The sequence below is a fragment of the Lytechinus pictus genome, chromosome 11 (assembly GCF_037042905.1).
Source record: "Lytechinus pictus isolate F3 Inbred chromosome 11, Lp3.0, whole genome shotgun sequence".
NCBI classification, from domain to species: Eukaryota; Metazoa; Echinodermata; class Echinoidea; order Temnopleuroida; family Toxopneustidae; genus Lytechinus; species Lytechinus pictus.
Genome location: NC_087255.1, coordinates 7,401,432 through 7,426,444, shown reverse-complemented (window position 1 = coordinate 7,426,444; position 25,013 = coordinate 7,401,432). Strand labels below are relative to the sequence as shown.

Here is a 25,013-nt window from a genome sequence, read left to right as displayed (position 1 = left end):
GGTTGGCTAGAGTCCAAAACGAAACTGGTGTTTGATTCACCAATTTCCGACAAAGACTTCTCAGTTGTTCCTTGTCATGAAGAGCATTTGACAATAGTTTGTGTATGTTATTGAGTACGTGGTGCGTCGTCGAACTAAACTCTCTACTCTGCATTTGAAAAAATAAAATAAAACGGAAGATAGGGAAGGTATACTAAACCTAACGTTATTCTCACCTGTCTGTGGCAAGATACGTATCTTTAGCACCTATTGATGTCATAACCACTACTGCGGCTGGCAAACCTGTAATTTGAAATTGAAGAAATATTAGAAAAAAAACGTTTTAATTGTGACTGTGCCTGGTTACACTGAAGAAACTTTTTCCAAGCCGGCCAACGATCTGGCATTGGTCATAACGAAATAGTTGCAGTCGGTCTGGGATTGGCCTATCCCCTATCAATTCACCATAAGTATTTTTCTCCAATTAAATTTTGGCAATTGTCTTTGAGTGCTTATAATGTATCTTGGTGGAATTCCAAACACTGATGAAGAAATATCTCTATTTATATTGTATAATTCATAATGATAAAAAAGACCCCATTGGCTTCGGAAATCCAACAATGATTATAACACTTCAAATCTGACGTGTTTTTAAGAGTCTCATCGTATAAGAATTGTAAATTAGCACCAAGACCCAGTCACATATAGACGCCGGATCATTCTGTCAGTGCCGTGTAGATCCTTGAGCATCCATGTTTAAATGTGAATGGGACTTCGATTGTTACTGTTACTATACTGTAACTACCATCGATACAACGCCAAACACTTCATTATGCAATACTGTATGTTAGGGGAAGGTTGGACATGATGGGTCAAACTTTACTCAGTGAAAAAAAAATCTGTCAAAACCAATTGACTTGACTGTACCTTGTGTCCACAATGTGCCTTTACGTAGGTATGAGAGAGAATCGATTCGAAGGTGTTTCACGAAAGCTAGGTACAAGCTTATACCATGCATGGTAATGAAGCTAGCAGATGACAAGATTGAGTACTGTAAACCAGCCAATAAAGCCATGCACAGCAGAACTTCCGTTTCCGGGCTACTTGTCCAACGGTCAACCGTGAGGACGCAGAGGAAGAAGACATGGAAGCAGATTAAGGAGACGCACTCTCCAATCACGATCAGGCCAAGTAATTTCCGTCTGAGTTTGCTATGGTAACCAGAACAACAATACTTCTGCTACTACTACTACTACTACTACTACTACTACTAGGCCTACAACTAATTTTGATAGGCATTTATTTGGAGAGATTTGAAGACCACCATCATATTCAAGAACTCACTAATATTACTACTCTGGCTTTAGCCCGAGCATGGACGTATGTTCCATGACGAGGGCTGGCCGTTTTCAACGCTTAGTGCATTTTCAAGAAACTTATCCTGGTAGCAAGAAAATGGATCAGGAAATGAATGTTGCTTTTGATATTTTTTTTAAATAAATGATTAGAAACTTCCTAACAATTATTCTTGACATTTTGGACGGTAGCTTTGGAACATCCAGCGCGGCCTATCCAAGATGCGGAAGACAAGATAACTAAATTGGCGCTCATCAATTTCGGGATAAACTTTTAACAGAAAAGAACCCGATCAATGTTCACATCATTCCTGAAAACCGGCGTTTCTGCATTATTGTGAGAGGCTCGAATCTCTGAATATTTGACGAGACCAAATCATGGATCGAAAATAGGAGTACTGAAAACTTCTGCATTTCTTTCAACATTGTCTCAGTAAGAACAATGCTACAGGATATCCGATCATGAAATCATTTTGCTATGACATTAAAAAAAAGGAAATATAGAACTTGGAGTCGAGTGTCACATTAGACTTACCGAATGATCACGTATATCAGTAAGGTAAGCGAGATACAGGCGATGGTTACTGCATACCCAATGTAAAGTAACATATTCTGGTTAGGACTCAGCAAAATACATATTTCACTCATATTCTGAAAGGAAAGGATTGATAAAAACAGCATTACGCCATAAAAACCGACCTCGATCTGATTTTGTATTATTTTTCTGTTGGAAATGTATTGATACGAATTTGAATATGAATCAGGACCCCGTTGCATAAAAGTTACTAGTATATTTTCTTTGCCATCCAGTGGTAACTGCAATCAAGCAGGCAATCAGAATCAAGGACTTCAGTCAAGTTACCATTGGATGGAAAAGTTATATTACCATAAAATTAACTTTTATACAACAGGCCCTGACCTGTAAAGTAGGTCTTACTTCCAAAGCTTTACCAGTTAGTTTGGCTATGATTGATCGTGCACGGACTTCATGGTTTATGTTTGATTCTGTTCAATACAAAATAAAGTAGCAAAATTAAACGTTGTTATCAATCGTTTAATCGGCAAGCACGTTAATCAAGCTTCAATGGCTTAATTCATTCTTCAAAATGTACGATTCTCATCATGAACCCAATATCATGAATATATTTCAATTCAATTCAATTCAATTCAATTTTATTCAACCATAAAAATGTGTATATACAAATCAAACAGTGTACATAGTTATGTAACAAATGGTAAAAAATATGGCTAGGACCATAAAAAAGCAAAATGCTTGTAGAGAATGGCCCTCAAAACAATAGCATTGACATAATTCACAATCAGAAACAGAAAACTAAGAAAAACACAAATTTTATCAGCAGATATATAAATGTATAAACATACACACATACACACACCCTCACACACACACACACAAACCCTAGTAGTTTTATAGATTTTCCATTAAGTACGCCCTACACATTTTTTTGAAACAGGATAGAGTTGAACAATTTTTTAGTGAAATTGGGAGTTGATTCCATTTTTTTATACCGACTAAAGCTAGTGAATTTAAAGAAGAAGTAAGTCTCACTTTTGGAACATGGAAATTATCTTTTTGTCTAGTAGCATAAGAATAAACATTTGAATTGAGTGAAAACATATTGCAATACTTCAATGGAAAAATGTGATTTTTAACTGAGTACATAGAGATTAGAGTATTTAAAGTAATTAGTTCATGGAGAGGTAAAATACTCATCTTTTTTAAAAGGGGTTTACTAGCACTTTGCATATGAGACTTTGCAATTAACCGGATTGATTTTTTTATGTAGGATATATGGCTTTAGAAGGCGTGACTTGTATGTATTACCCCAAATATAGTTACAATAATTCAGATGTGGCAAGATAAGGCTACTATAAAGAATATTTAAAACATTAGAAGGTAATATGAATTTCAATTTATATAAGATACCAACATATTTAGATAAAGATTTACAAATTTCTGATATGTGTATGCTCCAATCCATGAGCTCATTAAAAGTAACTCCAAGAAACTTTATATTCTTCAATTTAGAAATTACAAGATTATCAATTATAATATGTGGTAGGTCATGGGGCACTCTCTTGTTCCTTGATCTAAATATAATATAGTTTGTTTTGGCTATATTCAGAGCTAATTTATTTGCTTTGAACCATGTAGAGACTTTTGCTATTTCCCTGTTTACCGACAAGACAAGTGTTTTAATGTTACTGCTACTCATGAGTGCACAAGTATCGTCGGCAAACAGGGAAAACTTGAGAAGAGAAGAAGATTTGATAACATCATTGACATATATAAGGAACAAGAGAGGGCCCAAGACAGATCCTTGAGGGACACCACAGTTGAGATGCTGTATTGAGGATTTGACACCATTGACCATCACATATTGACTTCTGTTAGATAGATAATCTTCAAACCATTTAAGGGCAAGACCTCTGACACCACAAGAGTCAAGTTTTTTTAAGATGAATTCATTGGCAATAAGCTTAGAGACATTTGATTTATAAGAAATGAAACGTAAATGTTTTATTTATTCCTATAGCATAGTCTATTGAGAATACAACAAAAGAAAAGAAACACAAATGGGAACGAGCAATGCATGGAGTCAGTATGAGCAGTCACATTATATTATTTACCCGATTAAAAGATCGATTATTAGAAGTAGAATTGATCACGTCATCTATCATAGTAGTCAGGGTAGTGGATTGTCGATCGGTGCCATCAATGTCAGGAGAACTGCCTTCAAACGCGTCAATAAATGGTGTCGTAGTTGGGTATGTCTGCGCCTGTTGTCGAAGGGATGTAGCCACAGCCCATGCAGCCTGGGTGGTCTGGATGGATGTTGGCATGGATTTGGTCGAAGCTAAAATGTGAATATAAGATTAATATGAAAGTCCCTGCTAATTCAGATGCAATGAGCGGATCCAAAGAAGCATTGAACCCATGAAACAGAGGCTTGAATAATCCGATTTGTACGTATATACACGTGAGATTACGTCGCCCTATTGATACTGTGTTCCAATGTCGAAGGGTAACGTTTTATATTTCTTGCAAATCCGTGTACCTTCAGCAAGTTACTCATAACTGTTCTTTTGGCGTTTAAATGATATATATCTATTTCATTATTAAATGTATATGGAGCCGTAATGAAGATCAGCGTTATTGACGCTCACGTCTTCGTTAGAAATACAACTGAACAAAATTTGTTAAGTTTTATTTATGATACATATTATGATTGTTGGATGAGATGTCGAAATATTAGCGTGTTTTGCTCAGCGGCATACACGGACAGGGGTGCGATGGCAAGCTATGTCTGTGTATTCGATTAACTCTCGTTTATAAACGGTTTCGCAAATACGGAAAACGCAGCCTTACGTAAAACTGTGCGACATCAGCACAAGGGAACTTCCGCTTCCACACGAACACTCTCGCGGTCATCATTACGAAAATACACCGTTTGGGGTTTCACCGCTGTTGGGGTCGCAAACTGCGGTAATAGACCCCATTTTTCGTTTGAAACTCTCATTTCTCATTTGAACATTTCCAAGCCCCGATAAACCCATCTTAGCCAGGTAATCCCCGTTGTCTCAATTTCACCTCCACTGGCCAGTAAAGCCAAGGACGAAATGATAAACAACAGCTGTGCTATTACGTAAGACTTCTCTGCCTGAAGAAGGAACTTCGGAATTAAATTATTGTCTTCGATATTTAATCACGTTTTCAAAGGCATATTGTATTCAGACATCCAATATTAGTCCTTTTTCAATTTCGAACGAAGAAAATCGACCTCGAAATAAGGAAAATAAGCGAATAAAAATTAGGTTATGCTTTGCATGCAGGGACTGCCCTTAAAGCGCTGCGCACACGATGCATTCACCGCGTGTATACACGGAACTCCATAGCAGGCTCTTAGACACGTTGCAATCCATCGTGTGTGACCCCCTGCTGTGCTGGGCTGTCGCGTTATCTTCAGACCGAGGTCAAGAAACAGGTGTTTTGATACTTAAATTTCTTGCTTGGGGGCAGTTCGGGATTATAGTGGTTGGAGAAGAGAATTGGTGAAAACGATCTGGGGTATAGCCTTCTCAAACGGAGGTATTTCGTCATGATGACTGGCTTTATTCTCGCCAAGGCCGGTTGTAGATCTCAATTTTAAAAGGGAGTTTCCGCACCGCGAGGCAGAGGGCTTTCATAAACATAGAGAATGTATTATCAACTGTCCTTCATAACAATGAACAACCCAGAAGTCTTTGTCGAAAATTGGTGAATCAAAACAGCAGTTTCGTCCTGGACCCAATAAACTACAAATTTGCAATTTTTCAATTAAGGACGATCTGTTGTCCCGGCTCACCAATTTTCGACAAAGACCTCTCAGCTATCCATTTTAATTTGACTTCCATTGTCAATACATTTGATGTTTTTTTTAATTCTTTCTGCGTGGGAGTGGGAAAACTCGCTTATATCGGTAATGCCGCTGCAACTGTTGTAGCAGCCTGAATTTGGCAAACGAACCTTAAATTGGCCGACCGCGTTGAGGATGTGTTACTATTTCCGCCTCTAGCTACACTGGATGAATCTTAGAGGTGGTGGTGGTGATATATTTTTTTACCTAATTGCTAAGAAAGCATGAATGCTTGTAAGCAAGCAAACAGGGGACCGACAGCTTAAGGTCCTTTTCAAAGTACCTGGTAATGATGATTAATGCCTTACCAAAGGGCACTAGCTCATCAAGTGGGATTCGAACCCGGGTCACCGGAATCCGAACCACCCGCTCTACCGACTAAGCTATCGAGTCTCATCGGCGACTTCGACGATTTGTTGTTAAAACTTGTAATTTTGCATTCCTCTCGAACATGCAGGTGCGAACTACTGCTTTAACTTGAGGGTTTGTTAAAGTTCGTTACATTCTATGATTTGGTACCTTTTGTCTTTTGGAATGATGTCCCTATTTTTTGCGCATATTCCCCTGCGCGTATCACTGGTAATCCCCACATAAAATACTTGCGTGCAAGCTGGTCGGTTAAAAAAATGTTAATTGTTAAGCCGACCCACAATACTTTTATCATTTTTTGAATAAACGAATATGTTAATTTGGTTAATTCACATGGTTTATTTTTTTTCAATTTCTTGTGAATGGCAACCATACTAGATTGCTTTGCAAGTGATAGTTTGTCCCATTACCAATTTGAAAAAAGATCATTCATATAGCTAACAATTCGTCAACTAGCATTTTTAAAATTTGTTTTTGGATGAACCATCCTGTATAAATTGACTTTCACCGGGGAAGTATTTAACGGTAGGTCTTAATTGCAAATCAGAATTACATACATGTAAATAATATTGACAGTTTCATGTATTGACGATACTTACCTTGGTCACATTGAACACTGGCGTATCCGCTTCTACAATAACCAGCACTGAACTTACGAAGCTGACATGACTTGATCGAACTGGCGGTTTTGACACCTTTACAGTCTAATTCGTCGAAACGGACAGGATCGGTCAGGTCGCCATAGCGATCGTCGTCGAAGAAGGTGATGTTATTTTTATCATGGTATCCGAGCAAGCTACAAACAAGAGCAGACGTGGCAATGTTCCAAGGTTTCGAAGCACAGATCGGACCCCAGGATCCATCGTAAAAGATTTCAACGCGACCTTCGTAAGATTCTTGACCAGCAACGAGGCGAATATTGACTGGATCATCTAGGAGAAAAAAATACTAGCTCAATGGCAATGAAATCAAATTTCTTGAATTGCTTTATAAATGTTATGTTCAGTGTGTCTTATGCGTTTCTGTAAGAGTAATTAGCATAACTTTACGTCACAGTTTGGTTTGTACATAATTATTATTTATAGGGAACAATGGTAGGTCGTCTTTACCTAGGTTGTACAAGAATTGGCCATGAAGAAATAGGTAGACTAATTACAATAACAATTACTTTCAAATGAGCTACTGGAATTTAAAGGTATTTTTTATAGACATTATAAAGCATCGATTATCACATTCATTTATTGTCATAAGGATATAGAACGTTAGAGGGTGTTCCACAAACCTGTCTCACAAGATATTGCTGCTGCACCATACAGAGAACTACACGTCCCTTCTTTAGAACGCAACATTCTACAGCTAGTAACTTTGTCTTCTGACCCAGTACAATCCAAATAGTCAAAGAATGGGTCTCTGTCGTCACTGCTGGAAAATACACTGCCGTCCTGGACAAGAGCGAATGACCGTTCATATCCAAGCGATTGGCAGAAGACGTCAGCCTCCTGAAAAGTCGTTTCCTCACCGCAGAGTTTTCGCCAGACACCATCCACGAGGAACTCCATTTGACCTTCATGGGTACCTTTACCTCCGGCCAGCCTGACGTCGACTTCTGATGCTGATTCTGATGAAGAACCATTTTGCGTTACGAATTATTCCGGGACAGACTACTTTTCGACCGCTTTTATGTCAGGAGTTATCAGATGAAAATAAGTATCAATTTTAATCATAATTATACACCATAGCGCATGTCACAGTGTGGAGAAGTAAGAAATGGTGTGAATGAAAAATGTACAGGAGAGTGTATGATGGGGGACCTAAAGCTACGCACTTTGTTTTCAAACGATAAAAACTATGCCAATTTCAATATTTGAACAAATTATCTTTCACCAATTTGTGGCAAATATTCTAAAGATCATTAACCATGAAGAAAATAACGCAAAACTCACGTAATACGAAAATCCCGCCGTGTTTTCCGAACACCTCTTGATTTCGCCACCCGATGTAGAAGGGGTCCTAAAGCTACACACTCGATTTATCATGCAAAAAAATAGTATTTCCTGTGCCTCAACTTCTAAAATATGTTCACATTATTATAGGATATATGAAATTAAAGTGAATATAACTCCGAAATTCCAATCAGTTGTTGGTTTAACTCTGCATTTAGAGATTTATTGCAGCCTCTGTTGAAAAAAAATTAATAGGAATTGTTCGTCACTCTGCAGTCACAGTTCCACACACAGAGTGCGCATTTGCCATTGAAAACTGCATGCGCGATGAGTGGTGCGTAGCTTTAGGACCTCCTACCATACATACATGCTGAGCACTCTACTTCTGTAAATCATAATGTTATCATGAAAGCTGAAAATAATATATCGTCACAACAATCAGACAATTTTGAGGCTGCAGATATTAATTGATAATTTAAGAAAAAAAATTAGGAAGAACATAGACCAAAAGCTTCAGTCTCTGTATTTGGTTGTTCCGCTGAACTGCGTTGGCTTCTCTCACCAATACATAGACTGAAATCAATGGAGGCCCGTACGTAAAGCCAACGTATTAGCAGTAAAGTTAGATCTAACATTCGGCGGAAACCAGACTTTCGGATCATTTTGTGCATAAAATATCACATTAACAAAAAAAAATACATCCAACTTGACCGGCAAAAAATGTGAAAAAATAACTCATCGGTAACATTTATTTTCGATCTTTTATTTCATATTTTGTTGTATCAAAAGAAAGATTAGAGTCTAACGAAAATAGTGGGCCATCATTCAAGATAATATAATGTAATTTAGACTTTAAAAAAATCTAGACAAAACACTATTAAGCCCGAATAGGGAGAAATGATTACACATGCGGGCTCGCACTAACGTACTACCATCGGTGAATGAGGATTATAAGTAAAATGTAAAAAAATTGTTATATAGATCCCCAGAAACGACGGTTATTCCTGTGTAGGAAGAACATTGATTTCAGAAGCTGTTTACTAACCCGAAGTGCAGGTCAGGCCAGCTGCTTCTCGAGGGGTGTCTCTACAAAACCCTACATTGTATCTATAAGCTGTGCATGATGTCAGGTTTGTTTCTGAACCTTCGCAGTCAACTTCATCAAACTGCACCGTCGTCATGTTGTCTTTACTGAAAGTGTCGTCATAGTAGATGATGAAAGCATGGTCATAGCCATTGTGTCTGCACACGACGTCAGCAGAATTGAAGGTCCACTGGCTATTGCCGCATATCTTTCCCCAAGTTCGATCGAAGAATACTTCAACACGACCTTCGTAATCCCCACCACCGCCGGTTAGATTAATATCTACATCCTGATCTGAAAAAAAGAAAGAAATGAAACCAAAATCAGAATAAGCCACGTTCTCTGCTCAATTCAGTCAACGATAACCCTGCTAAAATACAATAATAATAATAACAATAATAATGATAATAACAATAATAACAAGTATTTCTAATGCGTACTTTCTAATAAATCATTACTCAAGGCGCTACATATTAAATACACAAAAACATTGGAAATATTCACAATTAAAAGCATCAAACATAAGACATGGACTTCACTAATTTGATTGTGAAAAAAGGTAATATTTGACACTTGATTGGAATGTCTTAGGAGTGTTCATATTCCTGATAATACTTGGCAGTCTATTCCACATAACTGGGAGCACATAGCTAAAAGCCCGATCTCCATAATGTTTGGTTCGGCTACGAGGATTCACGAGGGTGGTAGATGTGGAAGATCGTAAAAAAAATAGTGGCCTTGCTTCACGACAAGAAGATCATTGATGTGAGTAGGTGCTGCGTCATCATGGTCATGAAGAGCTTTGAACACTAATGTCAGGATCTTGTATTCAATTATTCTCGACACAGGAAGCCAGTGGGGTTCTTTTAGGGTTAAGTAATAGGATCGTATTTGCCCACTCCTTTAATAACTCGGGCAGCGTTGTTGAGTATTCTTTGTAGTCTTGAGGCCAAAGAATGTGGTAGACCAGCAAGCAGGGCATTACAACAGTCCACTCGCGTCGTGACACTGGCATGGATGACTTTTGCAGCATCTGGTTTAGAGAGGAATCTGCGAATCTTCGCTATGTCTCGCAAGTGGTAGAAAACACTTTTGCAGGTAGACGAAATATGTGCATCCATGTTCAAAGTTTGTCAAAAATTACACCCAAGTCTCGAACAGTATTAGAAACAGGCAGAACATCTTCGTTTATTGTAAGTTCTTGCAGGTCGTAAGAGGAGTGCTGGTGGCGTGAACCAATGAGAAGATTTGTTTTCTCCTTGTTCAGTTTCAGTAAATTTCTCTTCATCCATGTCTGCATATCCTTTACACAGTTGTGAATACGAAGGTATGCATTATTTTGGTCAAGACCTTGATTGAAAGCCACATAAAGTTGAGTGTCGTCTGCGTAGAGATGGTACTTCAGGTCTTTGGTACTTCATGTCGTGATGCCGCGCAATGTCTCAAAGAGCGGCTGTGTACGTAGTAAACAGCATCTGTCCTAGCACAGATCGCTGCGGCACACCACAATCAGACAATCTATGATGTATTTCTCGGATGTGGTATCCACAACTGCTACCTGTTGTAATCTCGCCTGCAGATATGACTGAAACAATTTAATAACATCACCAGTTATTCCAAAGCGGTCAGCAATCCTTCTCAGAAGTAACTCGTGATCGAGTGTCAAACGCTGCTGAAAGATTGATCAGGACAAAAAGACCATCTGCTTTTTGTCTACAGCTGTTAAAATATAATTTGTCACTTTGATTAAGGCAGTTTCAACACTGTGGCCAGGCTTGTAGGCTGACCGAAGGTCTTCAGATAGACAACTGTCTTCCAAGAAAGTACAGAGGCGATGAGCTACAACTTTCTCTAGAACCTTTGAGACAAATTATAGCTGAGAGATGGGTCTATAGTTGATTAGACAGTCAGGATCAAGGGTACTCTTCTTCTTCAGAATTGGAAAAACAAGAGTAACCCTGAAGCATTCTGGCACTGTAGCAGATAACAAGGAAGAATCTATTAAAGTCAATATCATCTCTGTAAACATATTTGGCGCTTTCTTCTCCATCCATGTAGGTACTGGATCGAGAGCGCAAGATTTGCTCTGTGATGATTTGATGATCTTTACTATTTCGGCACTTGAAACTAGCTGAAATCTGTCCATTTATTCATTTATTTATATATTCTCGAATATTTATACAGAGTGGCCTGATCAGCATTAAAAAACAGACAATATACGAAAAACATAGTAACAGGTCATTATGAGATACAGAAAAAAGGAACAAATACAAAGTAAAATACGAAAATATGTTACGAGTTACAGATGGCAAGATTATAAATACGCAAAATATTAACATTAAAAGCTGGTCTACCTCAGGGCCCTGTGATTATATATATATATTAAAAATAAAAAAAAACATTTAAAAAAAGATGAAAGATCGTTAAAACATAAGGCAATGTATCACACAGTACTAATAAATTTAATTTTGGAATTAAAAAAAACAAGCAGAAGACATCTCGCATCATTGGAAATTTCATCACTAATATACATCGAGATAAAAAGAAAGAAAGAAAAAAAAACCACGACACGCTTTAATGTCTAAATAATAAGTGGGAAACACAGAAAGACAAGAAAAGAGCAGCAATCAAGATTAAGAGTACTTTAGGAACGGCACGGACAAGAGAATAGTGGGTGATAAGTGTATTGTATACTGATTAAAATGAACGATATGATTTGTCTATATGTGTTTAAGTTGATACTTGAAAGAATGTACAGATTTTGAAAATCTTATATGGTCAGGCAGCTGGTTCCAATTGAAAGAGCCTAGAAACAAAAAAGATTTTTGGTAAAAGGTCGTACGACATTTTGGCAATCCCAAGAGCAATTTGTCAGAACTACGTGTGGTTCTCGTAGAGACATCATCGACAAATGAAAGTCTATCGTATAAAATGGCGGGCGATGATTTGTTGACACACTTATACATAAGAACACATGAGGTTCTATGGAGAACTTTGTTTAGAGAGGGCCAATCTAGTTCTTTAAACACGATTTCAGAACGTGTCATCCATGTGCGATTTGATATCAGATACGCTGCTCTTTTATGTAACCTGTTAAGCGTGTCATAATGTCCTTCTGATCTCCCAAACCAAACATTAGAACAATAAAGGATATGGGGAATGACATATCCCCAATAAAGTTTGGAAAGTTGAGATTGATTAAAATAATGTTTATTCCTGCGAATAATTCCAAACTTACGTTTGATAAGGTTTGAAATTGAATTGGTATGTTGCTTAAAGTCAAGGCAATTATCAATTGTTACGCCCAAACACTTCACTTCATTTACACATACTAGAGTACAGCCATGTATATTTATTGATATTTGTTGATTATGAGTAGTACTTAGTTTTTGCTTTGACCCTAATAGCATTACTTTTGTTTTATTATAGTTTAAGATCAGTTTGTTATTTCTTATCCATGAATAGGTCTCGTATAGTGCCTGGGTTAGATTGGTTTCGACCTCTGCTTTAGTCTTACCAGATACTGAAATAGTAGTGTCATCTGCGTACATATACACTGAGGCACTAGTAACATGATTCGATAAGTCGTTGATAAATAGTGAAAACAGAACCGGGGCAAGAATTGAGCCCTGAGGGACACCTACATTAATTTCTTTTGTAGAAGACTTTTCATTACCAAAAGAAACGAATTGTCCCTGGTTTTCTAAGTACGATTCAAACCATTTTAAACACGATCGAGAGCAGCCACATGATTTAAGTTTATTGAGGAGAAGTGAATGGTCTACTGTGTCGAAAGCACGACGTAAGTCAATGAATGCAACACCGTTCAGTCTCCCACCATCTACTTGCTTCGACCAATCATCAACCATACAAAGTAGTGCTGTCTCGCATGAATGATTAGGCCTAAATCCAAACTGATTAGGAGACAATATTTCTTGTTGAAGAAGATGTTTTAGAAGGCTTGAACTTACAGCTCTTTCAATGATCTTGGAGAGCACAGGTAAAATAGCTATCGGTCTATAATTCTGAACAAATGCTTTATCACCTGATTTGGGAATTGGTTGAATTCTAGCAGTTTTTCATTCGGTTGGAAACAGTCCTTCATTTAATGATAGGTTCAAGATATAAACAAGCGTGGACAGAACGATAGGGACGGTAATTAAAAGTTTTAACAGTTTTACAGACAAGTTATCATGTCCAGTAGCTTTCTTGCACGAGAGATTATTTATAGTTTTTACCACAAAGTCGTGGGTAATCAATGGTGCATTATATTCTACGTTTTCGTCTACAGAGTTACAAACATTTTCACTATTAATTTCACCAACAAGTTCTTCGATCGAGTTGGTAAAATAATCATTAAAGCATTCCGCCACCTCATTAGGCTCGGAGATTTCATTTCCATTCTCTGCTACCAAAGCTATGTGTTTTTCACTTTGTCTTGGTCCCTTAGTGATGGTTTTCATAACATTCCAGAGAGCATTCGGGGCCGAGTGATTATCATTGAGGAGATAATCCATGTAATTGGTTTTTGCTCTTTTGAGCTCATATCTAACTTGTTTTTTCAAAGATTTATACTCATTCCAGTGAACCGGTGAGGAAGTTTTTCTAGCCTGTCTAAGACAGTGATCGCGCTTGTTCATTAACACTATGATGTCCCCGGTTAATACCCAGGGGCATGGGTTTTTTCTTAGACGCTTTCTTCTGTACGGTATATGTTTATTCACACATGACATTACTTTTGTATACCAAAATTTCCATGCTTCATTAGTGTTATTGAAGTTAAATATTTTATCAAGATGTTGTTCCGTTAGGTCACTATGAAATTCTTTGGTATTCAGATGCTTGTAATCTCTCCATTCGATAACATTTTCAACAGATTTTGAACACTTATTACCATAAACAGTGAATGCAAGATAGTGATCACTGAAAGATGTCGTGTATACACCTGTTATACTGTGTTTGTCAGGATCAGTACAAAATAACAAATCTATTATTGTTTCAGAATACGATGTTACTCGAGTAGGTATGTCAATAAGTTGATGGAATAATAACCCTGACATAATTGATTGTAAGGTGCTCGAGCATGGATAATTCTTTGTAGGGCTCATGTCACAGTTAAAAGCGCCAAGTACAATTACATCATTGTTCACAAGAGTTACTATGTTGCCAACCATATTATTAATTGAATCTAATACGCATGCAGGGGAATTTGGTGGTCTATAAACGGCACATATAGTTATGGGTTCGGTAGTTTTACTTGTAACATTTATACAAATTGCTTCAATATCACATTCACAATGAGTAATACGTCGTTTGAATGATACATTGGAACTTACATATAGAGCTACACCGCCCCCATGCTTATTTCGATCATTCCGAACAATGCTATAATCATCTATGTAGAGTTCATGATCTGTGATTGTGTCATCACATTTCGACTCCGTAATTGCTAGAATATCAAAAGTTTTATTTCTTAGACTGAATCTTAATTCCTCTATCTTCGATGGAAGTGAATTAATATTAACGTGACCGATTTTCAGTCCATTGATGCTCAGGAGGTGTTTCAGACATCCTGGTAGAGGAAGCCAGTCCAATCATTGGTTGTCTTATATTGCGAACCATTTTTTTTTTGGAAAAAGACACTGGAACGCTTTCCAATATCTGTTAAATCCGAGGGCAATGCAATGGATTTCGACCTGCCAAGAAGATTATCTACAAGTCGAAAAAGTTGCCTCTGATCACTATTGCAATCATCAACCTTCTGCTTGATGTAATCTTTCTTGGCACAAGACATTAATTTTCTAATGTAGTATCCCCGACTCAACAATGTCTCAACAACCTCCAAGATAGACGGCAGATCAATCGACCGAAGTTTCCTATATCTCTTAACCACGACGCGCTGCGTTTGCTCGTTGAGTTTACAGATAAAGTGAACGGCTGCATAGTCTGATAAAATTCCCCAACTTTCATTTCACTGACCGTTTCACACTGGGATCTTGTAATGATAAGGTCGATGACATGTCCTGCCATATGTGTTGGCTGGCTGGTGTGTTGCGTGAAGCTGCTGTCATTGAGTCCATTTAAGAAGTTCACTGTCTCTGGATTATCTGGAGCATCCATAGGAATGTTAAAATCGCCCATGAGGACGAAGTCTTCATTAATTATTGATAGCTCGTCAAGAATAGGCATGAATTCAGGAAGAAACATTTGTCTTGTAAGACCATTTGATTAGACGGAGGTGGTCTGTATACTATGACTAGTATTAGGCATTTATATCCCATGTTCAATTGGAACTTGGCCCATTCGAAACTCCTGAAATGATCAATAGTGCATGGTAAAATCTGGATTTGATTTTGTGCTATGAGACCAACTCCACCGCCCCTTTCTTTCCTTGGGACTGAGATGAAGCCATATCCATTTGAAAGAAATTCCTGAGGAGTAGCATCATCCCCCTCGTTTAGTCAAGTCTCTGTGAAAGCCAAAACATCTATATTCTTTTCAATGATGAATGATTCAATGCCTTGTGTCTTGTTGCATACTGATTGAGCATTTAGGAGTACACAAAGTGCATTCTTGCCAATGCTGCGTACATCAACCAGGTTTTCACGATTCGCACCATACTCTACACAGCTTTTGTGGACGGTCTGATCAAGGAGCTGCGAGAGAAGAACCTCAGCAGCTCAATAGACGGCCGATTCTCTGGTGTTGTTGTTCTTGCGGATGATGTCGCACTGGTTGCCAATTCTCCAGACGAGCTTCAGCTGATGATTGATGCCACATTCAACTATGCAGGGCTCTGGCACTATAAAATCAACCATTACAAAAGTGCAGTGATTGTCTTCAACAACACCAAACATCCCACAAGATCCTCTTGGACAGTCAATGGAAGTATTGTTGATGTAAAAACCAGTCATCCCCACCTTGGGATCTCAAAATCCAGTTCTCGGTCCGACCCGACCGACAGCATCATCGGAACTGGCCTTCGAGCATTCTACTCCCTGTCTGGCTCTGGGGCATATACTGGCGGCCTCACCCCCATGTTGGTCACACACCTTTGGCGAACCTTCTGTATTCCAAGGATGTTGCATGGCGCTTCTATTACCAAACTCACTAAATCCATGCTACAGAAGCTCGACAAAGCTCAAACGCACCTATTCAAGAGGGTTCTTGGAGTCCCAATAACAGCTGCAGACGAGATAGTACATCTTCTCACCAACCTCTTGCCGCTCTCCATCCAGATAGATCTCGATAGATCGCTCCTATTCGGCCAACTCTCCAATTTGGATCACAACCGTTTTGAATACCGGACATTTCTAGCAGCTCTCGGAGCATGGACTCCAACTATCCAAATCATCCAGGACACGTTTAGAAAGTATGGCCTTCCTAATCTTCACACCAATATCTCGAAACCTCTTCCTTACTCCACCTTTAATAAACTGGTTAAGTACAATATATATACTGCCGTCAATAATCTCGTTGCACAGGGCACTCGTGCGAAGTCTTCTCTCAAGTTCTGGATCGATCACATCCCACCCTCCACCAATCTCCTTTATCCGAAGACCACACATTCGCCTGTCATCCGATATGCGCTCATTGTCAGAGCCCAATTACTTTCGTCCACGTACCTAACTCAATGTCGCCTCTACACATTAGGAAAATCCTCCACCCGTATTTGCCCCCTTTGTGACTCTTATGATGAGACAGTAGAACACTTTGTCGGATCATGCTCCTCTCTTGGTCACCTCCGCCAAGACTTCATATGCAGAGTCGAGGAGTGTCTCACCGACCACCCAGATTACATGGACTTGTATACAGTTGTTGATCCACACCAATTTTCCTGTGCTACCCTATTAACCCATCAACCTGATCTCCCTTCCGAAGTGAATAATAGTCTGCTCCTCAAATCTCTCTTTTTTTCTACATAAAATTCATGACCACCGCTCCAACCTGATGTTGAATCCCTTACTTATCGGACCGGAATTGATATACTCGTTTCTGAGAATCTCCAAAACAGTGGAGGGATCACCTAAGAGAGAGATTCCAGATGCCCTACGATAACGTTTATTTGCTTGTGCTTTAACTTTCTTCTTCTCGTTTTCCACGATGCACTCTGAGACGAGTCCCATTTCTTCGTTTGAGAGTCGAGATGCAGAATTTGTCGCCATCAGTTGCAACGAGAAGTTGAGCCAAACTCTCTCTTTCTGGGTCGAGACTAAGAAGAAAGTTCCGAGGCCATGTCCATCCTTTTCCATTGTCATTTGGTTAGAGCTCAAGAGTCGTTGTTCCATACACAAGGTCCAAGCCAAGATCAGAACAATGCTTGCTAATCTGTTAAAGTCCATTGTGTATAGAGTCATGATGAGATCAACTATAGATTAATCCCATTTATATCTTGGATAAGCAAGTGTGAATGAAGTCAATGTCCATGTGTGAGGCTTATATGCTTCCTCCCAATATAGCTACACTGTGGACTGTAGGTAGAGGAGACAAAAACTCAAAAACTTTATGAAGAAAAAGCACCATGAAGCAATTAGAAAACGAGCCCAAAACAGTCCAATGGCATCCAGATGTTTTAACAAATAGAATGATACAAGATGAGAACTAACGGATTTGCCTAAACCAGTCAAAAATCTAAGAATAACAGAGCACAAGAAGGGGTCTGCCAGTAAGGCGTAAGTAAGTATGTAGTATGAGAGTAGCCACGTTTTTTCCAGTCGTACTAAAGTACTGCAAAATATTTTCCGCTGGTTCCGGGCAAAACGTTTATTTCCCGCAGTCGTGCCCGCTTTGTAGGCTTGTCAATTCGTAGCAAGAACGACAGGGTCTAGTATTAAGAGCGACGTCCAGCTGGAACGAATTTGTGCCTGGTCGATGTCCCGTTTTGACGCCGTTATCACAACGCCTTTAAAGGACGAGTCCACCCCAATAAAAAGTTGATTTGAATAAAATGAGAAAAATCCAACAAGCATAACACTGAAAATGTCATAAAAATCGGATGTAAAATAAGAAAGTTATGACATTTTAAAGTTTCTCTCAATTTCACAAAACAGTTATATATATGCACATCCTAGTCGGGATGCAAATGAGCAGACTGATGGCGTCACCCACTCACTATTTCATAGTCATGTGAAATTTTATTTCATTCGTCTCTGAACATATGGAATTACCATTATTTAAACACTTTGTTATGCCAAATTGGTCCTTATTTTCGAATCTGTAAGAATTGAAATATTAAAATTCAAACGATAAAAAACAAAAGAATTAGTGAGTGAGAGACATTATCGACTCTCTCATTTGCATATCACTGAGTTACGCATATAACCGTTTTGTGACAAATAAGCGAAACTTTAAATTGTCGCAACCTACTTATTTTACAGTGCCGGCCGCGGGAAACGTCACAGTGCCCCCTAGGGCGAACGCGGTAGCCCGTAGCGGACATTTGAGGGGAGCGGACGAGGGAAGACGCCCGCGTCCGCTCCCCTAGGACATGAGTGCCCTAGGGGAGCGCCCGAGGGTAGTGCCCGCAGCTATCCTAGGGTGTTTCCGAGGATGTCCGGCCGTGCATTCTTGGTCGAACGAAGAGGTCTGATTTGACACATTCGTTCAAGACTGCAGGTGATTTTTATCTCATATCAATCATAAGTTTTCGATCATTTATCGCGGATAAAATTACAAAGTTTTGGGTTGATAACTGGGATTTTAGGCTTTTTCACCGAATGACTTATTGTGTACGATTACGCACTGGCACTAGCGTAAAGGGTCCTTTCCTATGAATATTCTTCCTGTGGTGTCCGTCATTTCATTCACTGACATGGTTAGTCGTGATCGTAAATGAGTTTCTGACAAAGGAGCAGGTAATTGCCGATGTTGACCCTACATTCCGGAGGTCTTCCTAGAACTATTTACTCTATTCTTTCCCTGCATGGTCATCCATTTTGATGTACCCTGACATGTCTTTCAGGTGCGGATCTACGAGATGCAGATAAAAGGGAGAAGAAGAAAGCAAAAATGAAAGAAAGGAAGGGATGGATTGAAGACGAGAAGGAAAGAGATAAGAGAAATAGAAAAAGTGAGAGAAGGGGAAAGGGGAGAAAGAGAAAATAGAGGGGGGGGGGGGCAAAGAGGAGAAAGAGGGAGAGGGGGTAAAGAAAAGAAATAAGGAAAAGGTGAAATGGAGAAGAAAACAGAGGGGATGAAAAAGGGAAGGTGAGACAGAAAGGAAAGAGGGAAAAGGAGAAAAGGAAAGTAGATTGAAAATCGAAGGGGAGAAGAGACAAAGGAAGAAGGACAGAATGAGAAAGAGAGAAGGATGAGGGGGAAATTAAATAAAATGAAGAAGGGAGACATAATAAAATGGAGTAAAAAAGCGAAGGAGGGAAGAGAAGGAAGGGTGCAGGAAAAGGTAAGAAGTACAGGGGACAAAAGAAGTGGGACTTAAGAAAAAGTAGAGGAAAAGAGAGAAAGCGGGAAGAAAAAATTTGGGAAATTGTCCAGTTTTTCATGTCAGAAAATACATTAGTAACTCGCATCTTCCCAATTGTACGTTGATGACAAGTATTGATCATTCTTGCGCTCAATCTTGTAATTATTTTCTCTCACCATGCTCACAATTTCCTCCTCTCGTTGCATCAATTAAAAACTTGTCCCGAATTAACATCCGCTCATTCAAGAAAAAAAGAAAGAAAAAAGAAAGAAAAAAGCAAAAAGGAAGGGATGGAGGGAAAATGAGAAGGAAAATAGAAAAAGTGAGAGGAGAAGGGAGCGAAGAAAAGAAGGGGAAAGGGGAGAAAGAAAAAATAGAGGGGACTTATTGTTTCATGGTAATATGGATACCCTATAGTTCTGCAGTACTTAGCTATGAAACTTGTTTTACTCAGTAATGCTCACGCGTGATGATTAAAAGGATTTTCGACTATATAGAGGTGAACAGGGACGGGGCTTTCATTCTTTAACTTGGCTTGACTAACTGCTTTGTTCCCCGAAAAGAATAGTTAGGTTTGATAGTTAGCGTTTGCGTGAGCACCCACCAAAACTCTTAACAAAAGAAAAGAATGGTTTGTATAGCTCCATTCTTGCTTTGTCGGCAAGTGATAATTAACTCGTTAAGTACCCATTCCACACACTACGTCATAGTAGCTTGCGAAAACATACTTTTACTTGGGTATGTGTTTAAACATTGGAGCTAAATGTGCTATAAATTTTTTGATAATTACATTATGTAAATAGCTTTTGTTGCTTTGCTCTGAAGCGCATTGAGCATCCAATCAAGATGGAAAAAATGTTTATAACTTTAATTGATGTCCGACTAATCTATCAATATAAAACCGCAGTTCGTAAATATGATAGTTTAATCTTTACTTTGACGTCAATTATTCGTGTTATTATCATCATGTAGGTGTATCAGGGATATTAATATTCGTTTTAATCCCTTCTATAATTTTGTATAAAATTGCGCGAAATATATGCGTTGTTCTCATCATGAAGCTGGAACCCCTCTTCATTTTTCTCATCCTCCTCTTCCTTCTTCTCCTTTATTATTTCCACCACTTTTATCTATTCTCAATTCGAATATCTACCAATGTAACTTAAAAACCGCAATAGAGAGCAGGTAATGTAATCAGATGTTTTAGCAAAAAGATAAGTCTGTTCCATCTGTTACATTGATGTAAATTTATACTTTTCATAGGGTGAGGGTTTTAGAGACCCGATTTGAACCGAAATGAAAAGAATATCATTTATTGTTGTTAACGCATCAACAACTTAATCCCCCTCCCCCATTTCTATGAACATCCTGTCATAAATTGGGAAGCGGATGTGATCAAAGGAGATCAAAGGTGTGGGCGGGGAGCAAGACTCTACCAGACTGTTGACAATAACAAAAGAACCAAATAACAAATCGATGAGCACAACCAGTTTTGCTGGTGTTCGCTTTTTGCATGTCTACTTTGTATGATCTTGGTCGATCATACTAGTATTCGTTTTCACGTACCTTTCATTCCCTTTATTAGGGTTTTATCAACCATGTCAACGAATTAACGATCCCAATATTGACCGCCCGTTTGTTTTAACATAATGATAATTCGCAAATGCCCTTGATATTCATAATTCTGTTTTATTTTAAGTTTGTCATTAATGTTTGTTAACTTTCACTCTGTTAATTACTTGTCAATTTTGATTTACAAAACAAATCAAGTCTGCTTATTAATGTCTTTTATCTATTTTAATTATTTTTTTGTTGATATGCCTTTCTTTCTTCTTTCCTAATTCCACCCTGTGCACCCTGTTAAAACTCAAGGAAGAATGTTTCAAATGTTTTTTAGTTCTTCCACTGTTCATAAGGGGATGGGATTAGGTGTATAGTTCACGCTGAAGGGACAGGAATGGGTACGTATGGAGAAAAAAAACTTATCCCAAAAGATAGAGAATTGATCTCCATGACATTAAATAACAATTGTGTCCTATTTTTTAAATACAAGTTTGTATGATACATGTATGTCTCCCACGTAAGGCGTAAGGAAAAAAAGTTTACATAATGCATCAAATTAGATTAATTGATTAGATTCATTGCGGTAAATGAAAAATAATAAATTCGATGTTCCAGCCAGGGTGACCAGATTTCACAAAATTAAATACAGGACAATCGACAAAGCACTATGTACCATCGGCCAAAAAATCAACAAAAAGGCTACACAATGTTAGACTTATTAACAAAATATACTAAGAAAGGGGAAGGGAGGGTGAGCAGAAGAAAGAAAAGAAAGAAAAAAAATGAGGAAACAATAAATGAAATGAGAGGAAAGAAAAAAATAAGGAAAAATTAAAAGGAAAAAAGTTTGAATAAAAAGATAAAAGAAAGAATAAAAGACAGATAACGGTTTCCATCATTACTTGAAATTAATAAAGAAAGAAAAAATTAAAATAAAGGAAGGGAAGATGAATAAATGTGTGAAAGAAAAAACATTAGGACAGAAAAGAGAAAAGTAAGAAAAATGGAGGAAAAGAGAAAGAAAGAAAAAGAATTCCTTCATTATTTGAAAGAAACAAAGACAGAAGAAAACAGGAAGGAAGCAAGGAAGGAAGAAAGTGAAAGAAGGAATAAGGGAAAAGAATTAAAAGGGAAAACATAAATTAAAAAATGAAAGAAAAGAAAACAAATAACATCTAAAATAAAATAAAAATAATCTACAATAGATTGCGATCACGCTAGTTTAAAAACATAATGGTCTATCACAAGATAACCAAAGTACATGCACATGTAAACATAATGCAATGTACGTACCCTAGGATAAGTGCGGGCACGGCCAATATTATAGAGCACGCAAGAAACTGCGGGCGCGGCTAAACACCCTAGTCTGCTCCCTTGAATACCCTCGATTAGACGCGAAAGCCCCCCAGGGTGTTTGCGTGCTCGGGCGTGACGTTCCCTGCGGCCGACATTTTAAAGTTTCTCTCAATTTCACAAAACAGTTATATATATGCACATCCTAGTCGGGATGCAAATGAGCAGACTGATGGCGTCACCCACTCACTATTTCATAGTCATGTGAAATTTTATTTCATTCGTCTCTGAACATATGGAATTACCATTATTTAAACACTTTATTGTTATGCCAAATTGGTCCTTATTTTCGAATCTGTAAGAATTGAAATATTAAAATTCAAACGATAAAAAACAAAAGAATTAGTGAGTGAGAGACATTATCGACTCTCTCATTTGCATATCACTGAGTTACGCATATAACCGTTTTGTGACAAATAAGCGAAACTTTAAATTGTCGCAACCTACTTATTTTACATCCGATTTTGATGATTTTTCTCTATTGATTCATATCAACAATTTTCTGGGATGGACTTGACCTTTAAAGAACTTACCTTACTCTTCCTGCTATGTTTGCAATGTCATCACGTTTTTTCAACCCCCCCCTTCATAAAAAATATATTAAAAAAATAAGATGAAATAATAATACAATGATAATAAAGGATACAAATAAAAATAAATCCTGATTATCCAGGTGCAAAAGTATATATACCACTACTTACGACTGTCACAGGAGATTGAAGTACCGCCAAAACCACCTGAGCAGTAATTGATCTTATGGATGTAAAGACGACATGCCTCAAAGATATCATCAGATTGACAGGAGATGCGGTCGAAGTATAGGTTTGGAGGTTCCCCAAATGCCCCATGCTGCAACACCGCAAACACCCGATCATAGCCCACACTTTGACAAAGAAGGTCGCTTCTGGTTCGATCCGCTTTCTTCCCACATAGTCCGTTCCACCGGTCAAGGTAGGAGATTTCAACTCGACCCTCATGATGACCGGTGCCATTAGTCAATCGAAGACTGATATTATTGAGTTGGACTAGAACAGATTACCAACAAAGAAGAATTAAGAGCAATATGTTAGTCGTGAATTGGAATTTGGTGTTTATGTTTTAGTGTAAACAAATTTAAAAAACGGGGTAAAATATCTTGAATTGATTAGGGGCGGGTAAATAATTGCAGGGGAGGAGGGAAAACATATAAATGATATTATACAAAGCAATGTAATAATATGATGGGTGGATGAAATCGTGTCTATTTGGTGGAAACTGGCTCATATCGCATTCATTCATTCATGAAGAACAATAAGATTTAGTAACAACGGTTAAAGGGGAACACAGCCTTGGTCAATAAATGTTCTGTTGGAAAGGAGAAAAAGAGATCCCTTGATTTCAAATTGGCAACTGGGTAAGTAAATTATGACAAGGGGCAAGGACAACTTTCAGTCACTTGTTTGTTGCCTGTTTAAAATTTTAAATCAATTAACTTGTAATTAACATGAATAACACGGTTACCAATAACATAAGAAACAATAAATACTTTTTGACGTTTGTAGTTCAACTGTTTAATTCAATATTCCGATATCCTAAATCAGCATACAATGACCAGATGAATAATTACATCCAATTTGGAAAAGGCATATGGAGTTTCTTTTGCATAATTTAGGACAGGAACTTAAATATAATGAATTATACATGTTATAAGAAATGAAAACCTATAACTTTAGCATATAATAATAACACTTTCAGCAATTTGATAATTAAAGTTCGGTTTCTTGTGAAAGAAACTGAGTTCCGGTATAAACTTTATGATTTCAAATATTATGGTTAAGTCATACTTTCTTAGATGAAAGCGGGTGACAATACCACTGTCTATACTGGCGAACGAAAGTTCTCTTGAGTCGACTATTGGGGTGTATGAAGACAATCACCAGGAACACAACGTAGTTCCTAAATACCATTCACTCAGAAGTGTTGAATGTTGACGGCGAGTCCGTCATCAGGCCAGAGCCCGTGTTGTATCTCTTGACAAGGATAGTACTCTCTTAGCCCAGCTAAACGGTAGACCAAAACTGCGACTGTTTTAAAGAAATAACATATAGTTTTCTAGAAAAAGTTCCCTTCCATAATCATGCAACAATTATATTAACTATAACTACCTTGCATAAATGATAACATTCTTCAATAAAAACTTCATGATTAATCATGATTTGGATGCTCACTATACTGTATATTATTAAATCAACATTAAATTACAATCCTTCCATAAAACAGATTTCTTCCAAAAAGATTTTAAAGGAGACATATAATATATATTTTCATATACTCCAATGCCAATGGACAATTCCTATAAAAAAACAAACACTTTTCCTCTTGTGTTTTGAAATAAAAATTATATAATATTATAACATCTAAGATACCATGTAAGCTATTAAGTGGTTATTTTTTTTTTTTAAATACAAAAAATACAAAATTACAAAACTTACGGATATCTTGGTAATTCCGGTCCTTGTAGCTGATCATGGTGTGTGTGGCAGTCAT

At 37.8% G+C, this 25,013-nt stretch overlaps 1 protein-coding gene across 1 annotated transcript; it reads right to left on the bottom strand.

Moving 5' to 3' along the window:
* Positions 1-264: 264 nt before the first annotated feature.
* Positions 265-25,013, bottom strand: LOC135155964 (scavenger receptor cysteine-rich domain superfamily protein-like). Its single transcript, XM_064106591.1, has 7 exons — positions 24,959-25,013; positions 23,189-23,512; positions 9,110-9,442; positions 7,404-7,739; positions 6,721-7,053; positions 3,987-4,213; positions 265-282 (listed from the first exon to the last, which is right to left on the bottom strand). The coding sequence occupies exons 1-7, from the start codon at positions 25,011-25,013 to the stop codon at positions 265-267; spliced, it is 1,626 nt and encodes a 541-aa protein (XP_063962661.1).